General features: G+C 60.3%; 1 protein-coding gene across 3 annotated transcripts; it reads right to left on the bottom strand.

The window, feature by feature from the left end:
• Window positions 1-210: 210 nt before the first annotated feature.
• Window positions 211-26,985, bottom strand: ZNF787 (zinc finger protein 787). Of its 3 annotated transcripts, none has more exons than XM_026490086.4 (3): window positions 26,902-26,985; window positions 13,725-13,813; window positions 211-5,440 (listed from the first exon to the last, which is right to left on the bottom strand). In XM_026490086.4, exons 2-3 carry the CDS (start codon window positions 13,801-13,803, stop codon window positions 4,368-4,370), a joined length of 1,152 nt encoding a protein of 383 aa, XP_026345871.1. In that variant the 5' UTR covers window positions 13,804-13,813; window positions 26,902-26,985; the 3' UTR covers window positions 211-4,367. The 3 variants fall into 3 exon arrangements, with proteins under 3 accessions (XP_026345871.1, XP_057169934.1, XP_026345872.1); XM_057313951.1 differs by lacking the exon at window positions 26,902-26,985 and adding an exon at window positions 26,269-26,358; XM_026490087.4 differs by lacking the exon at window positions 26,902-26,985 and adding an exon at window positions 22,701-23,393.
• Between the last annotated feature and the right edge of the window lie 358 nt (window positions 26,986-27,343).

The raw sequence follows: 27,343 nt of genomic DNA, 5'->3' as shown, positions 1-27,343 counted from the left end.
CATCCCCAGATAATTGCCTTCATAGCGGGAAATAAGCTGAACAGAGCCATCCCGTGACTGTCTGACTTCTACTCCTTGAGACCTCGCCTCTCCAGACGACCGCCCATTCCCCCTTCCTCACCCCAGGACTTTCTCCACATCGACCCTCACCTGCATGTCACTCCCCTTCCTCCGCCCCCCCCCCCACACACGAGATTAGCTCCAACTGTGCCTGTCACGTTAGGCGATGCGTCCCCAGTGCTTGGAGGATCCCAGACAAGTAGGAAGTGCTCAATAAACACGCATAAGGAAGTAGACGTGGACACGGCAGAAGGAGTGTGAAGTTTGGGGCTTTGGGTTCGGATCTCAGTTCTACTGATGTACAGAAGCATCTGGTAACTGTTCCATCACCAGCAAGGGAGGAGTTAAGGCCAACCCCACGGGCCTTTGTGAGCACCGAGCTGTGAGGGGCAGGAAGTCAGCCTTGCCCCAAAGTGGGCACTAAATACACGGCAGCAAGCGTGATTCTTACTACTGGGCTCACGTGATTGGAAAGGTCAGCCAAATTCACGTGCCCCCGATTTCTTCACCTTTGCCCTGGGTGAACGGCTGCAGGGTAGGCATACCATGAGGACTACATGGCAAGACGCGTGAGAAGACAGGTGCCAGGCATCCACCTGACCAGTAAGGCCCTCCACATCTGCACGCTCGTGGAAGCTCAAGGACGGCAGACCCCAGCACAGAGCACGTGTTCCTTCCCAGGGAAGGACGTCTGCATTTTCTCTGGAGCAGAGAGCCTCCCCACGAGGGCGGCCCTCAAAATCACCCGAAAAGCTCAGTAAGCAGAGTCCTGGGCATCATGGCCACCACAGCCTTCCCCACTTGCAATGCAGAATGTTCAGCCCAGAGTCAACATCTCTGACCTCCAGCACCAACTCGACCGGCTCAAAAGGAAACCGAAACGTATTGGGTCTGTGCCTTGTAAAGACCTGCTTCAGGTCCTGTGACCAAGCACGAGAGAGGTCCCTACCCCTGGGCTTGGGGTGTACAGAGGACTATCATACACACACTAACACTAACACACACACCCACACCTCCAGCCAACGGTCTCCACACAGCGCAAAGACCTGATGTTGCCAGAACCTCCGAGAGGAGCCAGAAACCTGTATGCTTTTACGTGATATGTTCCAACTTAAAATTCTGGCTCGAGATCATGAAAAGGAGACAAAGGGAAGGCAGAGCAGGCTGCAGGAAAGAAGGGGGCAATGTTCACCCCACGAGAGGAAAAACCTGCCAAGGGCTTTGGGGCTTCTTTGATTTTATTTGGTGGTTCTCAACGAGGGGCGACTGTGCCCCAAGCCCAGGGGACATCTGGCAAGATCTGGAGACATGTTCGACTGACACAGGTGGAGGGTGCAACTGGCATCGATCGGGTGGAGGCCAGGGATGCCACTCAACACCGTAACTGCACAAGACGGCCCTCACCACAAAGAATGACCCGGCCCCGAATGTCAGTAGTGCTGACGCCGACAGGGCCTGAGCTAGCCTGTGCAGGCATTAGTTCTCCATATGGGCACACACGGTCTCTTGGGAGGAAGAAACCCTGGAGTCTTGCCATGCAGCCCAGGCTGGACGGCAGGGCTGAGAAGGGTGCCCGACGCGCGGTGAGTGCACCGCAGGCACGAATTACTATCCTGTGGCAACACTGTGGGTAGATGTATCTACAGTGTCACTCCAGGGACTCACCTTTCTGGAAAGCATCGGGACAACAACAATGGTAATATTAATAACTAAGGGACGTTTGTCTAAGTACACAATCATGTTGGCTCACTGAATTCTGCATTAAGTGAAGTCAGCGAGGCTCAGAGAAAAGTGAGTCGCATTCCCAAGCAGAGCCCGGATGCGAACCTCGGCTCCTTGACGTGGCACTGTGCTCCTCTCCAGAAGAGGAATGAACTGTCAGTGAGTCAGCACCAGGCACGGTATCCCTTCGAGTGGGACAGGCAAGCTCTTTGCAGAGCAACCCCGAGGGTCGGAGTTCAGTTACCCAGGGCCACACAGCCTATACGTGGCGGAGTGCAAGCTGGCGCAGAATCTTTCTGGCCCCAGCTGTCAGCACCTGCCCCACCTCCTGGGGGAGGGAGCAGAAGAGGCAGGCCTGAGAGCATAAGGCCTAACTGCTTCCTTCCACCTGCCACCAGTCCTCACCCTCCCACCCCGGCCTCCCAAGGTGTCCAAGGTCAGCACTTCACAGAGGGGACCCAAGGGCGTTAGGCAATGTTTTCTCAAGTCTTTGCGTACGCGTGCCCTCTCTGGACAAACAAGAGCTTCACCCCTCCCCCCTTTTAAAGCAATCAGAGATTTCAAACCAAACTGAACCATGCTGACCAATTTCCAAGCAAGGAAATGCCACTTGAGACCATGCTTTTCTGACCTAAAATCACAACCAAAGAAAGTCTACAGATCCTCCCAGGAGTCAGGCTCCCACCCCCCAGGTGTCCATCCGTGACCTTGCTTTTGGCCCCTCATCCTCCAGATGAGGACCTGAGGCCTGGGGGAAGTGGGGAGCATGACCTGCTCAAGGACAGGGAAACACCAGGTGGCAGATTCAGGGCTCACGCTGGAAGTCTCGCTTCCTCCCTCGCCTCCCTGATGCCAATAAACTGTTACCCCAGAGGTAAAAGGGACATGGAGTCCAGCCATGGCCCTTCAACCAGGCTGCAAACACTCCTTGGCGGGGCCCTTTCTTCCCCAGGACAGCCACTGCAGCCTCCGACAAACCCAGGGACACGGGCACTGCGCTCTGGCCGTAGGTCCCAGGACACCAGAATCACGAAATCAACATCAGGGGGGCCCTATCCTGATGAAGGACCTACTAGCAGGCCCCACCTCACAGGACAGCTGCAATGATCCCATAGGACCATGTCTGTCAGGCACAGAGCGCAGTGCCTGCAACACAGGAAGTACCCCCAAAACCATCAACATCCTTGTTTTCATCCCACCAGCCCCTCAGCTGGCTCCTCCACTTGGACCCCTGTGGGGGAAAGAACTATGCACCAAAGTTCCTCTTCCTCCTCCATGGTATAGCTCTGTCACTGAGAAGTAACGGCCTGGTCAGGGACATTTCCAGCTCTCTGCGCAGTGAGATGCGACCCTGTGACTGCCCCTCCCACACACACACACTTAGTGAGATGTGGGTGGGGGAAGCTGTGCCACCTCCAGGCCAAGTCTTCCAAGAAGCTGGACGTAGGAAGAGCCGGGCGCCAGGTGCTGGGGGAGGAAGCCACGGGCGGGAGCATGGGCACCTCGTTCACTGTGTAGAGAAATGCTACCTGCCACTGTCCCACAAGTGAGGAACGGTCTTGTGTTAACCCACTGAGATTGTGGGAGTCCTCCTATAGGCTGCAGTAAGCAGCCCTACGCTGAACCAGCCCGTTCCTCACAAGCCCGAGGAATATTCCAAGTCCGCCAACCTTCCGTCTGGAAAGCCCACGGCCCACAGCGGGTGACTAGGTTGGGCCACCCTTCAGGACGACAGCCCAGTCTCCACCCCGGCCTGGGAGGGAACAGACCCAGCAGCTGCTCAGCCTTCTGCTGCTCTCCAGCGGCCCAGCCCTTGGCTGGTGTCCCCTCTGTGACTGCAGGGTGGGGAGCCCTCCATTCATGCTCTTGCCCTTCTCCCTCCCAACTCAAGAACCACGCACAGCAGGGACAATCAGATAGTGCGATTTATTGCCCCCGCACCCCTCCTTCAGCCGCGTCCAGGCCAGGAAATAGACGGGACCCTTCTCTGCACGGTACGCTGGGAACAGGGGCTAGTCCTGCTCCAGCACTCCTCCACGACCCCAAATCCAGGAAGGGGAGGAGGGACGAGGGCCAAGAAAAACAACAGGACCCGCAGGGAAGAAGAGACGAAATAGTGGAAGGGTGGAGTCAGGTGGCGGGTTGTGATTAAAAGAAAAACTCTAAAGGGAAAAGGACCCTCTCTCCCTTCCCTCCGTGTGGCCCTTCTGAACCGGAAGGGCCAGCCTGTTCGTTCCTCGCAAGTGCCCCGGGCGGCAGGACAAGAGAAAGAGGGACCAGGGACCCGTCTCTTCGGTCGTGGTTTCCGTCCTCTCTCGGTCTCCAGTTCTCACGCACGGTCTCTCCCGGGCTCGCCGAGAACCAGAAGGGCAGACCTGGCCGGGGCAGGGTGCAGGGTGCGGGCGGGAGGGCCCTAAGGCCGCCCGTCAGCACCGCACAGAGCGGACCACGGCCGGGAGGCAGACGAGGCGGCCGCCGCCCTTAGCGCCCCTCTATACGTCTCGCTCTCCGCTCTCCCGGGCCTGCGCCATCCATCGTCCCCGCCAAGCCCGAGGGGCCCTGCCCCCCCCCCCGGGCCTCCGCCCCTACCGGCCCTCCCCACTGCGGCACTCGCTGCAGCGCCCGCCAGCCGCCTCGTCGTCGTCGTCCTCGTCGTCGTCCCCGCCCGCCCGGTAGTAGCTCTGTCCGCAGCGGCTGCAGACCGACGGCGCCCCCACGGCGTGCACCTTCTTGTGTCTCCGCAGCGCGGCGCCCTGCACGAAGCCCTCGCCGCACTCCACGCAGATGTGCGCGGGCTCCTCGCCCCCCGCCGCCCCGAGCCCGTCCCCGTGCTGGGCTCGCTGGTGGGCCAGGAGCCCCGCCCCGTGCCCGAAGCCCTTCCCGCACTCCACGCACACGTACGGCTTGGGGGCCGGAGCGCGCCGCGAGCGGGGCCCTGGCACCTTGGCCCCCGTGCCCGCCATGGCTGCGGCCGCCGCGGCCCCCTCGCCCGGCGCGCCCACCACAATGATGCCCTCGCCGTCGCCCACTGGGATGGCGATCTCGCCGTCCGCCGCCGCCGCCTCCTCGGGCGCCTTGGCCCGGCGCACACTGGCCGCCAGCACCTTGGCCGCCACGCCGGGGCCCGACAGCTCGGGGTGCAGCCGCAGGTGGCGCGCCAGGCTCTTGGGCTGGCTGAAGCCACGGCCGCAGCGCGGGCACACGAAGGGCTTGAGGCCGCTGTGGGAGCGCCGGTGCTTGGCCAGACTCTTGCTCTGCGTGAAGCTGCGGCCGCAGTCGGGGCAGGCGTAGGGCTTCTCGCCCGTGTGGATGCGCTGGTGCTGCATGAGGTTGGAGCTCCAGCTGAAGCGCTTGCCGCACTCGGAGCAGGCGTAGGGCTTCTCGCCCGTGTGGATGCGCCGGTGCTGCACCAGGTGCGAGCTCTGCGAGAAGGTCTTGCCGCAGTCGGCGCAGGCGTTGGGCCGCTCGCCCGTGTGCGTGCGCTGGTGCCGCGTCAGCTTGGACCAGTGGCTGAAGCTCTTGCCGCACTCATTACAGATGTAGGGCGCCGGTGGCCGCGGCCGGGGCGGGGGGCCGGCCGGGGGCGCTGACTGGGGCGGGGACAGCTTGGTCGGGGGCCAGCTGGGGACGTCATCGTCGTCCATGATGAGGATGTCCACTAGAAGGCAAGAGGGCGGGAGGGGAGGACAGTCAGAGAAACCCTGGCTCGACAGAGGGCCGGCAGCTTCGACCCAGCTCTGCCACCTGCCACAGGGCACGTGCAAGGCCTCCCGCAGCTCACTCACTGGTGCGCCTTCTCAGGACCCCTGTGGCACTGGAGGGCAGCTGGGCCGGGTCAGCGCGAACTCTCCGTGCAGACCTGGCCCTCGGCAGATGCTCCTGTCTCTCTACCTCCTTACCCGCCCTGTTTTCCTCAGAGCATGGCTCACTCCCTGGCATTTTACTGAACATTCATGTGGTCATTCATGACCCACCCTCAAGACTTTTCCTTCCCAGCTGCTACCCGCACACCTGGAACAATGCCTGGAACATAGCCAGGGACTCCAGAAATAACTGGGAAAGAAACAGCATCCACATATGATGGAAGTCTAGGAACTGATACTTGAAGCCCAAAGCACCAAGTGGGGGCAGGGAGGGTCCAGGGAGAGCTCCACTGGAAGGGAGAGGGCGCTCACACCCTGGCCCAGGAGCAAAGGCAAGCCTGGGAGTGATGGCATCACACCTGGGCTCCAGGAAGACTATCCTGGTGCAGGTGGAGGAGGAATAGGACTGGTTAATGGGATCACAGGCCAGCACGGGATCACCTGCCCGGAAAACTGGGAGTGCAACCCGCACGTATCAAAGCCTCTGTTAGAGATGTCCTTGAACATATTCCTGTCCACCCCATGCAGACGACAGAGGAGCATGGGGCCCTAGTCCTGCCAGCTGTGAAGTGAGGACTCAAAGCCTGTCCAACATCTGCACCACACTGGCTCTGAGCAACCTCCCGGGGAAACTGAGCGACGGCCTCCCCCCGGGCAACCTGCTCAGCTCAGGGAATGGCCTGTGTGCACCTGCAACAAGGGTCTTGCTCCCCCAATCCGGCTGGGCCTGGGCCTCAGCGGGACTCCTCCATGGTGCCCAACAGCCCAGCATGGCCCTCCACAGCTGTGCCTGCAGCATGCCTTCCAAGCCTGCATCGGGAACACTGCTTTCCCGCTCCCTCCCTCACCAGACCCCCGCAGCCCCACACCAACACCAGGCCCAGGCCAGGCCCAAAGCGCTCACATGCTGACCTGGGATAACACTCACAAACATGCAAAGGGGCGACAGGAGGCGCTGAGGTGGGCGCGACACGCTTAACGAGCCTCAGTGTGCTTACGTCCTGCAGGGGGACGCTATAACGGAACTCGGGCCTCCACAGCAAGAACCCCAGCACCAGGAAGATGAAGCACAACCTGGAAGAGCCTTGCTCCAGCCCCCTGGCTTCTGCCCACTGTATGGGGTTCAGGGGGTGCCTCGGACCCCTACCTGCTGCCGGTGAGCAGCCAGACCTGAAGGCAAGACCCCTGCTCTTGTTCCAAAGGCACATGGCGGCCTCGGCGCCTCTTTCTGTGGCTCTCAGCACTAAGGACGCTTTCCCGAGGAGCGCGGAGCGCGGGCCGGGGCTGCTCCGCGGCACCGGCAGCTGGAAGGCTTCTGACACGCGCTCCCCGTCACCACCGTCGGCTGCACGGGGCTGTGGAGGGTCCACACTCACTTCGCCACGTGGGTCCAGTTTTCAAGATAATGAACTGGTTCTCTGTCATCCTCTAGTCTCCCGTTCTGAACATCACTACCAAGTCCTGGACTTACACGCATTTGGTGGGTGTCTGTCCACGGCCGTCATGATGGCTTCCAGAGCTACATGTGTCCCACCCCCGCCGCTCCAAGGAGGTGCCACATCCTCCTCGTGGGACCCTGGTGGGCCCTGGCAGCTTCCCCGCCCCCCAGCCTCATGAGACGCTCCCTGCGCATCTACGTGTCCTGCCCAGACGTGTGATCGCTGTTTCTCCAGGAGGCCCTGGTTTCTTCCGGTGGAAAGTACTTCAAGCCCCAAATCTGGAAATGCTCACTGCTTTTTTTTTTTTTTTTACAGTAAAATTCCGCTGAGTTCACACTGACACTTCTTCCCAGACAAATCCGGACCTACAGGTTTTTCTTGAGTCTGTTCTATGTGACGTCAGCATTTCCCTTCTTCAAAAGGGAGAAGAGAATTTGAACAGCCTGTAATTATTCATTTGCTGACCCCACATTACGGTGCTGAGATAACCACCCTAACACCACCACAGGCGATTACAATTCCTGAAAACACAAAGCACGGCTTTGCATGTGCTGCTCCTGACCTACCAAACCTCTCGTGGCCGTCACAAGACCCAGCCCTGCTCGCCGCCCCTCTCTCTCCAGCCAGTGGCTGTCCGAGGCGGACCTGCTAAAAGATCCCTCGGAAGGGCCCAGAACGCTGTGGACTGAGCTCCTGCTGTGCCCTTCCAACCCGTAGGTCAGTTTTTTTTTTTTTTTTAAGATTTTATTTATTTATTCGACAGAGATAGAGACAGCCAGCGAGAGAGGGAACACAAGCAGGGGGAGTGGGAGAGAAAGAAGCTGGCTCATAGCGGAAGAGCCTGATGTGGGGCTCGACCCCATAACGCCGGGATCACGCCCTGAGCCCAAGGCAGACGCTCAACCGCTGTGCCACCCAGGCGCCCCCTGTAGGTCAGTTTTAATGAGACCCTTGGCTCGCCTTTTCTTTCTCTGGGAATCCTAACTATGGCCCCACTGTCTTCTGGCATAAAGCACTGCCCCAGATGCCCCAGATTTGCTTCTTTCCTTCCCGTCCAGTGACCTGGACAGAACACGGCTTGTTATCTGAGGGATACTCCCAGATTTGTGATCTGCTCTTCCAAGACCTAATTTTTACAATTCAGGAAGGTCTTCCTGGCTTGCAGTAGTTTATTCTCTTCCTTTGCTTTGGATTTCTGCAAGGACTTCCACATCCACGCGCTGGGATTCTGACTTTCGTTTTTTTTATTCCGTTTTAACTTTTCTTCATTTCTTTTTGATTTTAAACATCACTCCTTTTTACCTCCAATTTTTCTCAGGGAATGTGTTCTTTTTATTCCTTCTTGAGTTTTCTCCTTCGGTTTTCATTTTGAAATGGCTTTGCTCCTCTTTTCTGCTGAGTCCTGCACCCTCGCTTCTGAGCTGTTCTGATTACGTGCTTCTTCCCCAGGCTGTCACCTGGCGGTGTGTCTCCAACGGGCCTCCCTCTCTGGGGAGATGTTACCTGCCCATTTTCTCTTTTATGCTAACAGTTGTGGGGTGGGAGAGCACTAGTGTTAAGCTCAGTTTGTTCCTGTTGCTTGTTTTTGTGCGGAAGTGTTCCCCAACTCCCAGAGGGCAAGGTTCCCCAACTCTGGGGGGTGAGGCCCCCCAACTCCCAGGAGGCGAGGTTCCCAACTCTGGGGGGTGAGGCCCCCCAACTCCCAGGAGGCGAGGTTCCCAACTCTGGGGGGTGAGGCCCCCCGACTCCCAGGAGGCAAGGTTCCCAACTCTGGGGGATGAGGCCCCCCAACTCCCAGGAGGCGAGGTTCCCCAACTCTGCGGGGGTGAGGTCCCCCGACTCCCAGGAGGCGAGGTTCTCCAACTCTGTGGGGGGTGAGGTCCCCCGACTCCCAGGAGGCAAGGTTCTCCGAGCTCCCTCCTGACGTTCTCACATCATAGCTGAGTATATGTGACACTGTCCCAGGTTCCTGGCTCTGCAGCCCCCGTTTTGATCTGCACCTCCTCCCTCCTTCTTCCCTGTGGTCAAGAACAGGGGTCGCACTTGGTCTTGAGTTCCCTCCCTGAAGGTTTTGCTCTGAGTGGGTCCTGCCCTGGCAGAACGCTTTCTCCGGTTGGCATCAGAGCCCAGGTGTGGGCCCCAGGCCACTCCAGCCCCAGACCTTCCTGTGGCCCCGAGTTCCCTGCTCCCGGTCTGGACAGAACACCTCCAATCCTAGCTGCTGGCCTCTGTGGGACCACCCCCCAAGCTTTCCAATGAACCCCTAAGGGCTATTTGGGGCTCCTCCTTGCTTCCTTCCCTCCAGCACAATGCCAACACCACAGGCCTGTGGCCATGGGTTTGTCCCCATCCAACTGTATTTTGGGGTCATGGGGGCACCTGCACATCTAAGGTGTGTGTCATCAGCGTGGCCCTAGGGATCGGGGTTTTGCCACATGGTTTTTAGGTGGAGGCCTGGGGAGGTTTAAGGACTGCCATCATTCTGGGCTGGACACAGCATCCTAGGTGAGCCCTCCAGAATGACTCTAAAGGGCACTGCAACACGAAAGCCAGAGCTCTGCAGAGGGAGGTCAGAACCCCGTCCACCCCGTGGGTGACTTCCAGGACACCAGCTGACTTCTTTCGTGTTGGGAGAGCTCCCTCCTCAGAATCACGATGTCATCTTTATTTATGTGTTCGTTTTTTGGACTGCTTCCCATTTTGAATACCCTGTAGCTAAAGCCCCAGGACAGGCCTGGATGGCTCTCCCAGCCCGCCACCGCCTGACTCCGGGCCTCTGACCAGCTGCACCCTGGATGGCCAGGCTGGGGCCATCAGAAGGAGCCCCAGGCAGGTCGGGAAGGGATGCCCTCCCCCGGGGAGAGCGCGGCAGACCCTGGCTGCTCCCCATGGCTGTTTCCACCCCCCACCTGGCTGCCTCTCCGCTCCAGCACTCTGCCTGGCAACCCAACCTCGCAGGACCGCCCAGCAGCTGGAGAGGAGCACAGGATGGACAGGAAGTGCTTCTAAAGCACCAGCCACTGTGAATAACGCCACCCGCTCAGTCTGCACACCATTCCCAAAAATATCAAAATCCAGGGATGAAAATTAGAAAATTCCTGAGGTTTCACAAATGCCCTGGGCAGGTCCATGTCATGGAAAGGAAATGTGACCCCTTGGCTCTTTTCAGTCTCGTGCAAACACAGCTGCCTGAGAAGCACCGCCCAGGTGACCGGCTGTCTGCCCTCCACAGCCCCGAGCTTCCAACTGGGCCACAGCCCAGCAGCAGGGGTCAGCTCCGTGTGGAGTAGGCCAAAGGCGATCCACACGAAATCGGGCAGGAGGAGAGCGAGCACAGCACCAGTGCTGCCAGCAGGGAGCACCGCCCTGAGACTTTCGCTTCAATTGCACACGAACACACACGCGGCTGGGCTGAGGGCGTGTGCAGAACGACTCAGGCCTTGACAACAGTCAGAAGAAATGCCGTGGGTCGCCCTCTGCCATGTGTCTCAAGGTGCCTCTTTGTCATGAGGTGGGGTCACCCAAGGCAGGGAGACACGGGGCGGGGAGGCTCCAGCTTGCGGGGACACAGAGCTGGAATGCCCTTCAGACGACATCCCGTGCTGGAGCCCGCCAAGACCTCCTCACCTGCACCTGAGGCCCTACTACCCAACCCGTGGTCTCCAAGGGGCCCTGAGGCAAAGCCTCCCTTAGGGAAGGAGCCTCGGGCTCCTTCCCCCACAGCAGCCCCAGAAAGCTTTCCAAAGCACTCCTGAGCCCCCAAGGAACGCCTTTCTCCCTGGGGTGACAGTGCCGGGGGCTGCCCACGGCCAGGCCCCTCTTCTTCACCAGAAAATCCCAAGCACAGGCCTGAGCCAGGTAAGGCAGGCATGGTGACCCTGAAGCCACCTACCACCTCCCATGTCCCCGATCAGGCCTGCAAGATCCACATCGGATTGCCGGGAAGAGAAGCCGAGGACCAGCTCTGCCTCTGCCCCACCCCCTTCCGTTCGGCAGGTGCCTCAGACACACGAGGGCCAGGGCTGAGGCACCACCTCAGGAGTGTGGGGGTGGCCACCCAGAGCCAGGACGTCTGTGGCTCGTGGAGCAATGGCTGAATTAACCCGTTTGGAACCACCCTGCGCGCAGCCTGTTGTCCCAGACCGCTACACACCCTTCCAGCTGAAGCCACGACCAGCAGGGCTCTTGCTGGTCCCGCCTCGCTGCTGCATCCCCTGCCTCAAGCTGTCCATGGGGGCCTCCACTCCACAGCCAGCTGGGCCCTCTCCAGCCAGGGGCCCGCACCTCCCGTGGTGGGGAGCCCCTTCCTTGGCAAACCCTGCCCAGCCCCCAACAAGATGGGCCCTCTGGCCAGGCGGTCTCCACTGCAGTCCCCTCTGTAACCATGACCAGCCTGTGGGCCTCATAGAGGCAGGGACCTCGGCCTCAGGCACACTGTCCCCAGCCCCTCACCCACAGAGGCAGTGACATGGGGGCAGAGCGCGCCTCCGTGCTACGGATGGGGTGCGGCTGACTCCAGGCAAGGCGAGCAGTGCAGGGCATGGGTATCACTCCCGGCAAGCCAGGACCTCCCCTCCATCTCCAGAAGCTCACGCTGGTGGCTGTGGACAAGGGTGGACGCAGGGACTGGGTGGAGGTCAGGACAGGGTGGCATTCAAGGTGCCAGGCGGTGGCGGCAGTGGCAGCTGGGGCCAGGCAGGCTCCGTGGCCACATCCAGAATGTATTTTGTGAATGGATGCTCGATGAGCCAGAAGTCAGATGGCGGGAAGACTCCAGGGTCGGCTGTGCCATGAGGCTGCAACTCAGGGCTCTAAGAGCACCTTCCACCCGCCCTCTTCAGACCTGGGGCCAGGTGGACCAGCCCACCCCGCCCGCCTTCTCCAGGGGGCCAGCACAGACACCGACCCCTGCCCTGCAGGCCAGAGCTACCACGGGCGTCAGGCCGGAGTCTCAGGGTAGGAGTCTGGCACGGTCACCCCACAGGAGGCCCCACATGCAGGCAGGGAGGACCTCCCAGGGCAGGCCCAGAACCACGGGACGCACACCACTTAGAAGCATCCAGGCACATGGCCCGTGAGCAGAGCAAAAGGGGGTCACAATGGGGTGGCCCCGCAGCAGGGGGTGGCTGGAGCAGGGACGTCCAACAGATTCCCATGGGGGAGAACAGGCTCAGGACAGCAGGCTGGACGAGAGGGAGGTGAGAACCTGCCCGCACGTCTTACAGGTTTATAAGGAGCACGAGTTAACGGAACACTTGTAGGATTAGACCTCACTTACTCCAAGACACATGTACGTTTTGGAGAAAACTGGGGTTGCTAACTCAGACTGGGTGTTTTGTTAGATGAGGTAAGCGTTCTGTAGCTGTCGTTTCGTTTTTGCTCTTAAAGAGCCCGCACCTATGGGTGCAAAGACAGGACATCTGGAATGTTCTTTAAACTCTCCAAGGGGGAGAAATGGGTGCAAATGGAGAAGTAAGACTGGCATGGGGTCTCTAACCCTGAAGCTGAGTGCTGACAGAGTCACAACGTGACTGAGCTCGCACGTTCCCATAATACACAGCCTTGGAATTTAATTCTAAAAGGGTTAGAAGGCCAAGGACGTGCATCAAGGGGAGGCGGGGGAAGCAGTCCCAGAGGCGCACAGTGGGGAAGGATGGGCATGGTCCTCGCCACAGAGGGCAGCTGGGTCAGAGTGAGCACGGAGCCCCCACGACTCAGTTTCCTCCTCTGTAACCAAGGTCTGCCTGCAGGGAGCTTCTCTTTATTCTTTATTCCAGGTCATCTTACATTAATCCGGGGGGGAGGCCGATAGGCTCTAAAAACCCCCAACCACGGTCCAGGTCCCTGTGGCCCTTCCTGGGGATGACTGCGGGATGCTGGCACCGAGGCCGAGACCCAGCGCCCGTTGTGTGCGTAAAGTTTTACTGCCACGTGGTCGCACCCACTCACTTCCATATTGGCTGACTGCCTGCCTGCTGCAAGAGCCCAGGGTCTGCAAAGCCGAAAACATCTCCCCTATGGCCCTTTACATTAAAAAGTACGTTTGCTGACTGACGCCGGCATAACGCCCGGCACGAAAACACACCAACAGCAGCATGAAAGCCAAGTCCATGCTTTATTTCTCGGGTGCCCTACAGGAAAACCCCTGAAAATCGGAAAGTAGAGTCTTGGTGAGCAAACCCCGGGCCCCATGTGCTCAGAGGTGCGTTTTATTCAACCCAAAAAATGCTTTATTTAACAAAACAGGGTACCAATATTGAAAAAATTGGAGAATTTCCTCTAAAAACCCAGATACTCAGCTTCCCCCCTAAAACTGGCACACATCACACCCTCCTCTATAGTCCTGTCACTCCAGCCCCATGACGCCCCCCCCACCCCCCCCACCCCCCGTCTACAGCTTCTCGTATGAGAGACCTGCAGACCACCTAGAAACAGGGCAGAGGGGCCAAGACGCTGGGCAGCGAGGGGGTTGGGCCATGAGGATGGAGAGGATGGACAGACGGAGAGAAGCGGCCCCCAAGGGCGCCCGTGACCCTCTGGAGGAAGGAGGCGTCACTCCTGAGCCACGGGAGGGGGGAGAAGGAAGCTGGGGTCCAGGAGGGGTACGGGATCAGCTAAGAACTGCCCAAGGCCACCTCACCTGGGTTCTCGTGACTGGCCATCTGCTGGTCCTCGGAATCCAGCGGCCCCGGAGACCAGGCCTCTTCCCGCAGCTCCATGTCTGGGTTCCTGTGAAAAGGGGAGGAGACGGAAGGACAGTTTACAGGACGCCAGACTAGACGGGGGGCCCCAGGAAGGTAGGCGCCATGTCGGTTCCAATGCGCACTCGAGCTCCAAGCGCCCAGCTTGGCCCTGGCAGGCAGAAGGCGACACGCAGCAGGTACCTAAGGGGCAATGGAGAAGGGGCCCTCATCGGCCCCCTGCACGGGGACCAGCCCAAGCCCACGCACCATCTGGGGAAGGAGGCAGCAACGGGGCTGCAGCGACCAGGCCAGGGTTGCATCCCAGCTCCAGCCTTCACCAGCTAGAGCCCAGGGGGAGAGTCCACCTCCCTGCCTCAGCCTCCCCCGCCTCCGCCTGGCACCCAGATTGCCACCAACACCGCATACACACCAGACATGCCGTGAGGTCTAAACAAGACAAAGCACAGACGCAGCTCTAGCCCCGGAGCCTGTCCCCGACGGAACGGTACAGCCGACTAACACGGGCACACAAGTCCTCCAAGGAGTTCACTCTCAGGTCTGAGCCAGACTCCGCATCGGGGGCCTGGAGGAAAGGAGCCGACCTCTGGGGTATCCGCACTCAGAGGGGCAGCCAGACAACCCTGGCATCTGGGGAGGGAGGGGCAGGCGGAGCACCTTCTGCAGCCCCTGGCCACCACTCGCCACCCGTCTCTCTGGATCTGCCCCATCTGGAGCTTTCAGTAAACGGAACGCTATGTCACTGGGTGTTCTGTGTGTCTTCTCTCACTCAGTGTAATGTTTTCAGGGCTCGTCCACACTGTAGCATGTGCTGAACAACACTGTACGGATGGACCACACTGTGTGTGTCAGTTCACCCGCTGACGCTGACGGGCGTCTCGGCTGTTTCCACCTCGGGGCTGAGGAGTAAAGCTGCTAGGAACGTCTGCACGCACACCGTGTGGACGTGTTTTCATCTCTCCACCGCCCACACTATACCCCATGCGACAGGCCACGCTGGGGAGAAATCCCTCACCTCCTTACTGGCCTCAGGCGTCAGATTCTCACCCACTCACCACAGCCTGGGGGCAATGCCATTTGGCAGGGCCTGGCTCGTGGGGCCGTCAGCCCAGGCCTCCCCCGCTGCCCCCTGGAGCCTACCCTGTGGAGAGGAGCTGGTGGGCAGCATAGGGAGACCTGGGCAGGCACCCGGCCGCAGGTGGGCTCGTCAGTCCTGCGCTGCACCAGAGCCTAGTACTCCGGGGGCCTGTCCCTTGCTGTGGTGTCACTCCCCGGCAGGAAGCCTGCAGGTGGGCAGGACTTCCGCTAAGAGATTATGCAGCATCCCACACACAATCGACTGAGACCTGGTCCCTGAAGCTGAGTGCACGCAGCTCCGAGCAAACCTCCGGAGCCCCGCGTCCCCCACCCCACACGGGGACCTCACCACAGACGAGCACCTGCACGCAGCTCCGAGCAAACCTCCGGAGCCCCGCGTCCCCCATCCCACACGGGGACCTCACCACAGACGAGCACCTGCACGCAGCTCCAAGCAAACCTCCGGAGCCCCGCGTCCCCATCCCACACGGGGACCTCACCTCAGACGAGCACCTGCCAATGGCAACCATCTGCCCGTAGCACAATATGCCGGACCCACTTCTCGTGAATCCCCCACTGACAGGGGGCTCACCACCATCCAGGCACTGAAGGGAACCCACTCCACTGCTGGGGGGGCATGAGCCCACCCCTTAGTAACCTCCACTGACCTCTGAGAGAACTCCGAGAACCTGCCTGTGCAGTTAATAAACGCTTGCAGACACAGTGAGCCGTTCCCTCAGCCAACACATTTCCCGGGTCCTGTTCTACGTGGCTTAGATGCCACTAACACATTCGGTTCCACCACAGCCCTCTGAGCGGGCACCACTGCCGCCCATCACACAGATGAGGAAACTGAGATGGCACACAGAGAACTGTGAACACGGGTCACGCAGGCCGGGTCCTCAGGACCAGGAGACGTGGCAGTGACCAAGGCAGACGAATGCTCAGTCACGCAGCAGCGTCCTGGGTGCCCCCCGCGAGCCAAACCTGGACACGGGGTCCCGTTTCCCAGCCACTGGCCCTGGCTCTGTATTCTCCTGCACTGACGTGCCATGAACCACCGCCATCCCCACGGCACAGCAGAGGATGTGAGGGCACAGTGAGGTCATCAAGGAGCAGGGACAGGCCGCCAACGGTGTCACTGCAGAGTCCTTGGTCCCAACTGCTCTGCCAACCCACCGTCACAAGGACCTAGAAGAGCATGGGCACAACCGAAGACAAAGCCAAGCCTGTCCGGGGGGTCAGGAGGCCACGCTGGGGGACACTGAACAGGGGATGGAAAGCAGCTGCCTCGGAGGTGCTGCTGAAATGCAGACGGGAGGCGGGGGGCTGGCAGGAAGGCAGCAAGTGGCCCCTGGTCAGAGCCCGCAGCCAAGGCCCAGGCCTCCTCACCGCTGGTCCTGCCACTGACCACGACAGGGAGCTACGACAGGGTCGGGCCAGGTCGGCAAGGAAAAACACACGGGGGTGTCGTGTGCAGGTTCTCGCTTCCACGCATCATCGCAGCACCCACCGTGCCAAGGGAGCACCTGCCCGGCTGGTCACAGGCTCCCCCTACACACAGGGCCCTTATCTGACCAGATCTTCATGTCGGCCTAATGAGAAGACAAGGCGGGACCATCCACAGCTCTGCGGGTGCTGGCCTGTGCTCATGGTACAACCCTTTCCTCCCCACCTGTCCCCATCACCCCCACCCACAGGCGCGGGGGTCTCCCCAAGGGCCAGGCGCTGGTCTGACACTAGAGAATGTCATGGTGAACAGGCCACAGCCCCAGCGACATGAGAGAGCCCTGCCAGAGATGAACAAGCATCTGAATGAGAAAGGCGGTTTCAGACAATGAAGTTCCATGAAGACAGACGAGACGGATGGGGAGGGGAGGGCAGGGCAGGAGAGGGCAGGGGAGGGCTGGGCAGCTGCACCAGCAGATCAGGGCAGGATCTCCCAGGATGAGGAGCCACAGGAGGGGGCCTGCATGGGAAGTGTGGAGGGGGAGGGATGCAGAGACAGCGGTGCAAAGGCCCTGAGGAGAGACTGGAGATGCAGGGCTGGCAGGGTTCTCTTGCAGGGCTTTGAAGGCCAGAGGATTGAGGAGTTGTCTGAAATGTGGTGACCCCTCTGAGGCGGGCACCAGTACCACACGTGTGCTACAGAAGAGGACACTGGGGCTCGCAGACATAGGTGGGGCTGGGTCCCGGAGGTCGCCTGTGGCCACAGCAAGGAGCATCTGGACAGCAGCAGCGACGGTGGACAGCCAGGATGCAGTGGGACAGCACACGGACTCCCAGGACCCGGGAGGGTGCAGAGCAGTCTTCCTCCCTGTCTGCCCGAGGCATCACCCCTGCAGAGGTCTCCCAGCCCCCGCTCCGCCCTACCCTGAGACCACCAGGCGCGCAGCACCCACACCAGCGCCAGGTGCCCACAGGGGTTGAGAACAGGCACGTGACGCAGCCGTGGAGGGGTCTGTCCCCCTTGCCCACACACCCCCTCGGGCCCCGCGGGAAGCCCAGCGAGCCCCAGCTGACAGCTGGAGCCACACACGGTTCGGGCGGGGCCTGACAGTCCGGGTTCCCCACGCGCAATCCCGCCACACGGCCGCAGGGCTGCACACAGCTGCTGGGAGCCCCTGGCCAGGCACCCCTTCTCCAGAAGCTGACCTGAGGGGAGACCCAAACCTCAGACGACAACGCTTGCAGGAAAAAAACGTTCATCACAGCCAGATTTAGAGCAGGGAGAAAACTGGCAGAACCCGTCAGCGCCACGGGGGAGAAAGCCCAAGAAAATCCCACAGACGCCAGAGCGTCGGAAGCCGTCCTGACGCCCCGAGAGCAGGAAGAGCGCTTTTAACTTTCTTCTGTTTACCTTCGTTTTCTCAACTTTTTAATTTTTCACAATGAGTAATGACTTCGCTAACGAGGGAAAAAGATGAAACGATTCTCTTTTTCGGCTGGCCAGAGGGCTGTGCACTGTGATGGGAAAAGCGCCGGGTGCTGAGGGGGCTCGTGGGGGCTCGCGGGGACGCCGCCGCACAGCCCTCGGGTCACAGAGGGTCACCGTGAGGCCGCAGAAGCCCTCGCACACGGCCGCCGGGCGCACAGAACGGTGCGGCCACAGCGGCCAGCAGTCCCCGGCTCCTCGCAGGGTACCCAGACTTACCTCGCGACCCCGAGACTCCACTCCTCGGTACACACCCAACAGCATAAAACCCGTGTCCACACACGGACTCGCACGTTCCCGGCGGTGCTGATCACAGCGCAAACCCCAGGGGGAGAAGCCAGTCACAAAGGGCCGCGGAGAGCGGACTCCATCTCTCCGAAACGTCCAGAGACTTCCAGAGACTTCCCGGACAGAGATGTGGCTGCCGGTGGCTAGGGGCGGGGACGGAGAGGGACTGCTAGCTAATGGGTGCGGGGCTTTTTGGGGAGTGATGAGAAAATTGTGGAACCAGATGGTGGTGATGAGTGCACAACACTGTGAATATATTAAAAACCACTAAATTGGGGCGCCTGGGTGGCACAGCGGTTAGGCGTCTGCCTTCGGCTCAGGGCGTGATCCCGGCGTTATGGGATCGAGTCCCACATCAGGCTCCTCCACTGGGAGCCTGCTTCTCCCTCTCCCACTCCCCCTGCTTGTGTTCCCTCTCTCGCTGGCTGTCTCTGTCAAATAAATACATAAAATCTTAAAAAAAAAAAAAAACACTAAATTGAACATGTTAAAAGGGTGGGTTTCACGACATGAACACGACAAATCAGATCTCAAAAAGTAAACAGACTCTAAAAAATTGTATAAGACCCTCTGATTACAGGGCCACAAACACTGAAAATGAGTAAGGGAGCATCTCTCTACTTGCTGGATGAAACACTCTCCCATTCACGGACCGCTTAATAGAGCCAACTACATCTTTAAGGAAAACAAGGGGCGCGTGGGGGGCTCAGTCGGTTAAGCGCCTGACTTGAGCTCAGGTCATCACCTCAGGGTCCTGGGATTGAGTCCCGCGTCAGGCGCTCTGCTCAGAGGGGAGTCTGCTTCTCCCTCTGCCCCTCCCACCTCACGCACCCCCCTAAAATAAATAAAACCTTTAAAAGAAAGAAAGGCGAGGTAAGAGAAAGGAAAGTCACGGTCAGTGCCTGCCGGGCTGAGGAGGTGGGCCGGACCGCCTGCTCCTCGGCCCTCCTGTGTGTGCAAGCTTGTTTGCCAAGTGGGTGTGCTGTGCTTCCCGGAACCATTAGCATGGAAGTCACAGAAAGCAGGGACTTCCCAGACCCGAATCTCCACCTCAGGCCCGCTTCCTGCAGCAAGAAGGCCTTGGCCTTCGCTCCATCCCCTCCCTGTCCGTGTCCTCGTCCTCCCTCCCCCTCCCCGGGAACCCGCGGGCTCTGGGGCACCCGGGCCAGGACGCGGGGCCAGGACGCAGGGCCAGGACGCGGGGCCAGGACGTGGGGACGGGGCACTCCTCCCCCAGCTGCGGGACGGTGGCGGCGCCTGCCTGTGGTCACATGAGATTCCCGGGCGCTCAGCGGGCAGCTCCCAGGGGGCCAACGTGGAGGCAGCAAGGGGGCCCGTGGGTCGGAGCAGGGACCGGTCTCCGTCAGGCACATCCACCCAGCACAGGCCACTGTCTTCCCAAAAGGAGATGGGAGCCGCCCAGCATAGGACCCTCCCTGGAGCAGGAGGAAAGAAGGTTCTTCCCTCCAGACCCCAGAGAAAGAAGCCTGTGTACACAGACCCTCTCGCTCCTTCAGGGCCCTCAGGGGCCACGGTCTCTTCTCCACAACCACCGCCCCTCACTGCCCCCGGTGCAGAAACCCGTCTGTGGGTCTTCACTTCTCTTGCTCGGGCTCCCACATCTGTGGAAATAGAATCCGTGTGCTTTTCTCCCAAGAATCTGTTTCAGTCAGCCCCAGCCGGAAACCCTAGGAGGGCAGAGGGAAGTCTCCCCTCCCCTCCCCGGGGGACAGGTTGGAGCTGAGAGGGAGGCAGCCGCCCGCCTGGAAGCTGCCCCCTGCTCAGAATCCGTGTTACCTGCATGTTTAAATGGCCACACTTTAAAAGATGTCTAAGTAGCTACACGAGATCCTCCGTTTTGCCCCCTTGGCCTGTAAGGCCCAAAATATTTACCTTCTGGCCCATTACAAAAAATGTTTGCTGACCCTGACACAGAGGAGTGAGGGCTGCCAAGACATGGGGGGAAACGTCCCAAGCCAAACAGACAGGAACGACCTGGAGGTGCCATGCCCCAATGGGGGGGGAGGGGGAGGAGCAGGCCAAGTGGCTGTGGGGGCCACAGCAGGGACGTCCGTCAGAGGAGGCCCTGAGCTCGGGCGTCAGTGCCCCCCGTCACTGTCCTGAAATCCCAGTGTCACCTTGCATTTGTTTTGCACACGAAGTGTGTGGGACAAGGGAGCATGCACCAAGCGCTTGGCCACTGCTCCCCACGAGACCCAGCAAGTACCCCCAGGGCCAGGAGAGGGTCAGGACAGCACCCGGGCTGGGAACTAAATCAGAGTCCTAGTGAAGAGTTGGGAAGGGTGCTCGCTAAACGCTACCCAGGTCCCATCCTCTCCCATTCATTCATTCATCACTCAAGAAGCTGCTGCGGCCTCCAGCCTGACCCTGTGGGCCTGTGGGTCCTATACCCAGGATCTCAGAGTCGTGGGGGAAGGGCTGCAGGCCGCCCCCCACACACACACAGAGAGGTGCACAGAGAGAGGAAGCACTGCAGTGTGGCCTCAGACAGCCCCTGACCATCTCCCACGACCAGGAGGCCCCCGACTTGCTCTGGACCAAGCCTTACTATGCGATTTGATGTGTGACACCTCTGGAGCCCTGGCCCCCCATCTTCCCTCCCAGCTCCCCCAGTTTCTGCCCGCCTCTCTGTGACTTCGCCCAGCTCTGACCTCCACTCCCCAAGATGAAGGGCAGGCCTCCCCCAGCCCACCCCAGTCCATCCCAGCCGGGCCCTTGAGCGATCCAATTAGCACAGGGGCTGAAAGGGCTCGGCTGCTATTAAGCTCCAGACAAATTATTGTTATTATTGTTGTTATTAGATCCCGCCCACCTCCTCTGGATGCCAGCCCACCAATTAGCCCCTCTCTTTCTTCTGCTGCCAATCTCACCGCCTCCCCTCCCCCGCGCCAGCAACCAGATGCTCCAAACAACTCCTGCAGAACAAGGGCCCCTCCTGAACCTGTGCCCCAGGCCCGTCCCTCCAGGACACGCCCCCTGCTTCCTGGACCTCTCCTCACCGTCCTCCCCTCCCCTGCTCCCTCAGAGCTGAGCTGTGACTTCCACCTCCTGCCCTTACCTCCCACCCACTCTCCAACCACTCCTCCCAACCTCTTGGTCACCAAATCCAGTGGCTCTTTAACCCCTGTGCTGGCGGCGGGCAGAGCCCAGCACACACTCGCCTCCCCGCCTACTCCTTCCCATCCCTTCCACCCTCACTCTGCCTCCCCGTGTCCACCCCCTCCCAACACCCCTTTAAAGCCTGCTGCACATCACAGACCAACTCATCTCTTTATGTCACACAAACAGCCCAACTAAAGATGGGCGCAGGATCAGAACAGACAATTCGCCAAAGAAAGAGCTGATCAGCACGTAACGGGATTCTCGACCTCATCTGCCATCAGAGAAATGTACATCAAAACCACGATGAGATCCCACGGTGTCGGCACGCCATAACAGAAAACACAAAACCGCAAGTGCTGGCGAGGATGTGGAGAAACTGGAACCCCGTGCGTTGCTGGTGGCGATGTGAAATGGGGTGGCCACTGTGCAAGACAGACTGGCAGCTCCCCAAAAGGCAGAGCATAGAATGACCGTGGGATCCAGCAACTCCACTCACAGCCATAAACCCAAAACAAAAACACGCTCACACAAAAACTGACCACACGTGTTCACAAAGGCATGGATCACAATAGCCCCAAACTGGAGACAACCCAAACGCCCATCAGCAGATGAATGGATACCCAAGCTGCGGTCCGATCATTCGACAGAACGTCATTCTGCCACACAGGGGACGAAGCACTGCCACGCCACATCGCAGACGAGCCCTCAACACATCACAGCGCGTGAAGGAGCCAGACACAGAGACCACGTCGTGCGTGACTCTGTTCACGTGCGTGACTCTGGATGTTTCACCAGAACGGCACACCCACAGAGACAGGACACAGGGGAGTGACTCCCAGGGACTGGGGCAGGGGCAGGGGCAGGGGAGTGGGTGCAGTCTCGTTCTGGGATGACGACAGTGTTCTGGGGGAACGGCTGCACCTACCCGTGAGCACATCAACCACCGCTCCACCGTGCACTCTAGAGCGGGGGTCGTGTGCTAAGAGACTCACGCCCCCATGAAACTGATAGTTCCCATCCCCGCCCTGCCTGCACCACCCTGCGGCACGTGCCCATGGCACTTCACCCCAAACCCAAACCCACCCCTGTAACTCGCCCAGACCCTCAATCCCACTGCCCACCTGCAGCCTGTCCTCCATCTGCCTGGCACCTTCTCACCTCTCAAGGGTCCACGCACCCCCCACCCCGCATCACATGGCCAGGCTTCCTTCCTCCCCAGCGGGCACCACCACCTGGAATCGTCCACCCAGCGCACACACTCACTGAGGGGAAGCAGCCTGGCTGGCACTGGCATCCTTGACTGGATGGGGGCCACTCAGACCTCAGACCCCTCTTCAGCCTGGGTGGTGATACCCCACAGCCCCACTGGGGTTGCAGGCAGATCCCTCTGCTCTCACCAGCTCCTACTCACTTCCCTTTGCTCCAGGCCTGAACACCCATCTGTTCCCTCCTCTACTTCCCACACCCACAGCTGATCCTGCCAAGCTCTCACCTCTGCTTCAACGCTGACGTCAAGTCGGCAACACCATCAGAACCTCAAGCCCTTTTTTGGGGGGACAGGGGGCCCTCTGTCCACTTTTCCCATTTCTTCCATGATAGTCTGTTCGGATTTTTTCCATCTTATCGGGAGTCAGCTGGGTAGATTGTACTTCCCCAGAACACTATCTACTCCTCATTCAGATTTTCAGCGCACTCAAAGAGCTGAGCAAAGCAGTCCCTTATAATCCTGCTCCTCTGTCCCCTCAAACCCCTTCTTCCTCTTTTCCTTGACTGGGCTGCCTCACTGTAAGCCTACTTCACGGCTTTCTTTCTAACATCCGCCTCCCACCTGGCCACGCAGGCCTCACCCTCGCCATCAGCCACCGCCCTCGTATCCTCAGGGGCACCAACTGCCCCAGCCTCCGATCCTGTGCAGCCCTCCTAGGGGCACAACGCCCCCCCACCCCAGAGCCTAAGCAGATGGCAAACTCCAGAGGCCCTGGTCCCCACTCCCTGCTATCTCCAAAAGAAACCAGTTCTAGAATTCCTAGAACCTCCCCATAGGGTTATGGCGGCAGGGGCGGCGGGGAGTGTGGAGGCCACCTGCCACCATCCAGGAACAACCACCATCCAGATCTTCAGACATGTCTGTGAACACTCCTGACTCTTGTCTTGGCAAGTAACTGAAAATTGCTTAAACAAAAATATTCTCTAGACAAAAAAAAAAAAAAAAAAAAAAGATGGAAGCCTGCCTATAGGCCATGTTACGTCTGTCACCCCTCAATCAGGCCAGACCCCCATTCTCTGGGTGTGTTTGTGTCCTTCCACCTTGCCCATTCTCCCCATAGACTTGCTGCCAGGGCCCAGTGAAAGTAGCACCTCCCCCAGGAAGCCTTCCCAGACTTCTCCCTTCCCTCAGTTCAACTGTCTTCTCCTTTGAAATTAATAACGGGTCCCATTCATCAAGCACAGACTACATTTCAGACCCTGTGCACAGAGTGCAATGGGTTCATAATCCTGATCCCCACAACCACTGTCAGAGAGGAGAGGACAAGCTCTCTGGGCAGGCTGCCAGAGTACGACTCAGCCCCACCACCCAGCAGCCATGTGACCTTGGACAAGGCGCTCCGGCCTCTGTCCCTCCTAACCCTAGTGGGCCCAGCGTCAAGATCAAAGGAGACGATGCGTATGAAGTGCACAGCCAGAAACCAGGCACCCAGAATGTGCCTGGTGACCCCTGACGAGAACTGTTAAAACTGGGGTTCAGAAAACTTTGGTGGCTGACTCAACATCACAGAGCTACCAAGCAGAAGAACAGAGACTTCAGCCAGGTCGGCCAGCCTCCAAGGTCGTCGTTGCTTTCCTCCTTGCCCTCAGGATGCTGGCACTGGCTCCCTTAACTGCCATCATTACAGACTTGTCCTGCAGCCCAAGGTGGCCGGGCAGAGCAGCACAGGGCCCAGGTCCACTCACCCAGGCTCGGCTTGGCTGGCTGCTCAGTGATCGTGAGGCCACAGCTCTCCGTGCTACTACAACAAAGCCACTGACGCCATTAGTGTGAGTCACCCCTGAAATGAGAGGCTAGGGCTCGGAGTGCCTCGAACTGGCCAATGACCCTTCGTGACAATGCACCCCACAGCAGAGGGAGCTCCAAGTCCCCAACTCAACAACAGACACCGAAAAGGCCCTCATGATAACCTTTGTCTACCCAGACCCCAGCCTCGGCCAAAAGAAAGAAGTCAATAGAGCCTGCGGCATTATGGCGAAGGGCCAAGCTCCGGAATCACATGCAGGCCAGTGCTCCCTGTGTAGCTGTGGGGCCTGGGGCTCCATCCCATGCTCCTGAACCGGAGGCAACGACCCCCATCCCAGGACCTCTGAGAGCTCAGGACAGTGAGCACCAGGCACAGGACCAGGCACCTGCCAAGTGCTCAGGAAGCAAGTGCTGTCAAATTTAGTCTGTCACCACCAAGAGGTCATAGCCACAGCTGACTCTTGGAGGCCCGAGGACATGCAAGGCTTTGGGCAGCATGGACAACCAAGCAAGGTCTGGAGGCTGAAATGTGTCTGAGCATAGGCGCCCGGAGAGCTATGTGCCCAGAAGTGACCACCAGAGACCTCGGGCCAGCCAGGCCATTGCTGGAGGCCAAGGGCCAAAATGGAGTCCAGAGCTCACCATCATCCTCCCCCAAGTCCCAGGGTTCTCTTGGCCAATCCTTCCGTGTCCTTCAAGGCACAGGACACCCCACCTCCCCCAGGGACATGCCTCCCTCTGGGAACCTGTACTTCTGGGGGCTGTTCCAGAAAATCCCCCCCTTCTGTATGTGTCTCCCCAACAGGCCTCCAAGCTGCTGCAGGACAGGAACTGCCCCCCAATGTTGCTCAGCTCTGGGTCTGACACGGGGAAGCCTTCTCTCCCACCCCATGGCAGAGCACTGTGCCAGGACCACTGTGCCTGTGGACCCAGCACATGGCCAGGCTTATCCAGGGAATGCTGGACTGTGCTCTCCACAATCGAGGAAACGAGGAAAGAGGGAAGTGACAGGTCCACGGTCACCATGCTGAAGGAGACAGGAGGCACAGCCTGGCCTAGGAATGCTTGGCTCCAGAGCCCTTCTCACATACCTGACACTCAGCTCTCTCGAGGTTTGCTCTGGCTTTAAAAGGAATGCATTAAGGGCTTCCTACCAAGTCAAACTGCTATTATCGTTCCATTTGATCAAGCACAGACTGAGACGTTAGGCTCACAAAATACCAGATATGGAGCTGGGATTTGAACTCGGGTCTGTCTGACCCCAGCACTCCTCACGCCACAGTGTTGCTCATGGGCCAGGCATGGTGATAAGCCCTTGGAGTTCTCCCGTTCCTCAGCTCAGCCGGGGTGGGGGTTAGATCTGGAAGGCTTCCAGGGGAAAAAACTAAGACAAGAGATAACAAAGTAGGAATCTGATCTGCTCTTGGGGCTGAGGCAGAAGGCAGGAGGTCCAGAGGGGACCGTAGCAAAGGCAGGCAGGTGAACGCCAGCTGCATTTAGCCAAAGAGGCTTACAGTCTTAGAAGATAAGCCCAGATCAACAGCAACTGTGCTTCCCCAGAGCGGAGGCCAGCTCTTGACTCCCAACTGGGTCCTCAGCACTGCCCAACACAGGGCCTGGTACCAGGAAACCACACACCAAGTGACCCCCTTCCTGACACCCTTCTAGACGGAGCTGTGTAGCGATGCCTTCCCTGGGCTCCCACGGCCCTCCTGACTTCCCCACAATGCTCTGGGGGAGAGGGGGTACTCTGTGTCCAGGTCCCCGTCTCTGTCCGCCTGCTCCAGGACCTTGTTCGTGCCCCTGTACCTGGTGCCCAGCATGGGGCCGGGTACTGGGAGAGCCTGTGGGTCACTTTTCTGTCGTGGGACGCCGCCATCCTGTGCCTGTCTGACCCCTAACTCCACAGACTGGGGCGTCCCCCCTTGCGGTCGGGGCTGGGAGCGGGGGATCTCAAGCAGCACAGCTGGGCGCCCGGGAGGCCTCGGGGTGGCCTTGGGGCCCGGCCACCGTCCTCCCCGGTCCCGCGGGCCACGCGGTGCCTGACCTTGGCCCAGTCACTTCCCCTCCGGCGCACGCGCTTCCTGCCCGCCGCCCGCGCCGGGGCGAATGAATGAGCCTCCCGCCGGGCCAAAGCCCGTAATCACCGGCCAGATCAAAGGCCGCACGCAGTCCGCCCGGGGCGGCAGCGGAACCCGGGCTTTTCTGAAAACGGGAAGGAACGGGAACAGGCCCGGGACCCAGACGCGCCCCCCGGGCCGCCGTTTCCGGTCAGGCCAGCCCAGCCTCCGCGTCCCCTTCCCCCACCGAGGCCTCAACTTCCCCCGGGAATCGCCACCACTTCCGGCCACGACCTGCCGGAGAGGCTGCGGCGGCCCCACCCCCAAGCCCCCAGCCCGAGCCCCGGCGCTGCGCAGGCGCGCTCCCTCCCCAGCGCGGCCCCGACGCGGCGCCGCGCACGCGCGCTCCCCACGACTCCGCCTGGCGCGCCCTCGCCCGCCCGCGTCACCGGTCGCGCGCCCACTCACGCCCCCCCAGCACGCGCACGCGCACTCGCCCGCCCAGTCGCGCTCGCCCGCCCGCCTCCCCGCCCGCCCCCCGCCCGCAGCCGGGCTCCCCGAGGCGCGCGCCCACCCCGGCCCCGGGTTCACGCCCCCCCGCCTCCGCGCCCTCCCCTCACCTCCTCGGTCCCGGGGCCGCCGCGCCGCACTCCTCCTGTCTCCTCCCTCGCGGATGGTGGCAGCGGCGGCAGCGGCGACTCAGACCCTGGGGTCAGGGGGACGGGCGCCCAGGCCGGAAGTGACCTTCCTGGCCGCTTCCGCCCGCGCTGCTCCCCCTCCCCTTCCCACCCCCCGCCGGCCTCCACCCGGTCCTCGCCGCTCTAGGAAGGCGAGCCCGGCGACCCCCTAGCCGCCGGCCCCCCCCAGCTCTATGGTGCGGAGCGGGCGCCCCTGGGAGCCACTTCCGGACGCGTCTAGGACACGGGTCCTCCGTCCCTGCTCTATGGCGCCGCGCGCCGAGGGGCTTCGGACCCCGCCCCCTTTCAGGACAGGAGGCGCGGGCCCGGCCCGTTAGGCGGAGACTTCCGGGTGTCTCGGGAGGTGCCCCCCCCTCCGCCCGGC

Source organism: Ursus arctos, unplaced genomic scaffold, assembly GCF_023065955.2.
Source record: "Ursus arctos isolate Adak ecotype North America unplaced genomic scaffold, UrsArc2.0 scaffold_19, whole genome shotgun sequence".
NCBI classification, from domain to species: domain Eukaryota; kingdom Metazoa; phylum Chordata; class Mammalia; order Carnivora; family Ursidae; genus Ursus; species Ursus arctos.
Note: the sequence above shows the minus strand (reverse complement) of the source record. Positions and strands in the feature narration are given on the sequence as shown.

Coding starts and splice junctions, on each gene's coding strand:
- ZNF787 (XM_026490086.4), bottom strand. CDS start 13,803: ATGGAGCTGCGGGAAGAGGCCTGGTCTCCGGGGCCGCTGGATTCCGAG. Junction 5,441..13,724: donor GGCCAGTCACGAGAACCCAG/GTGAGGTGGCCT, acceptor CTTGCCTTCTAG/TGGACATCCTCATCATGGAC.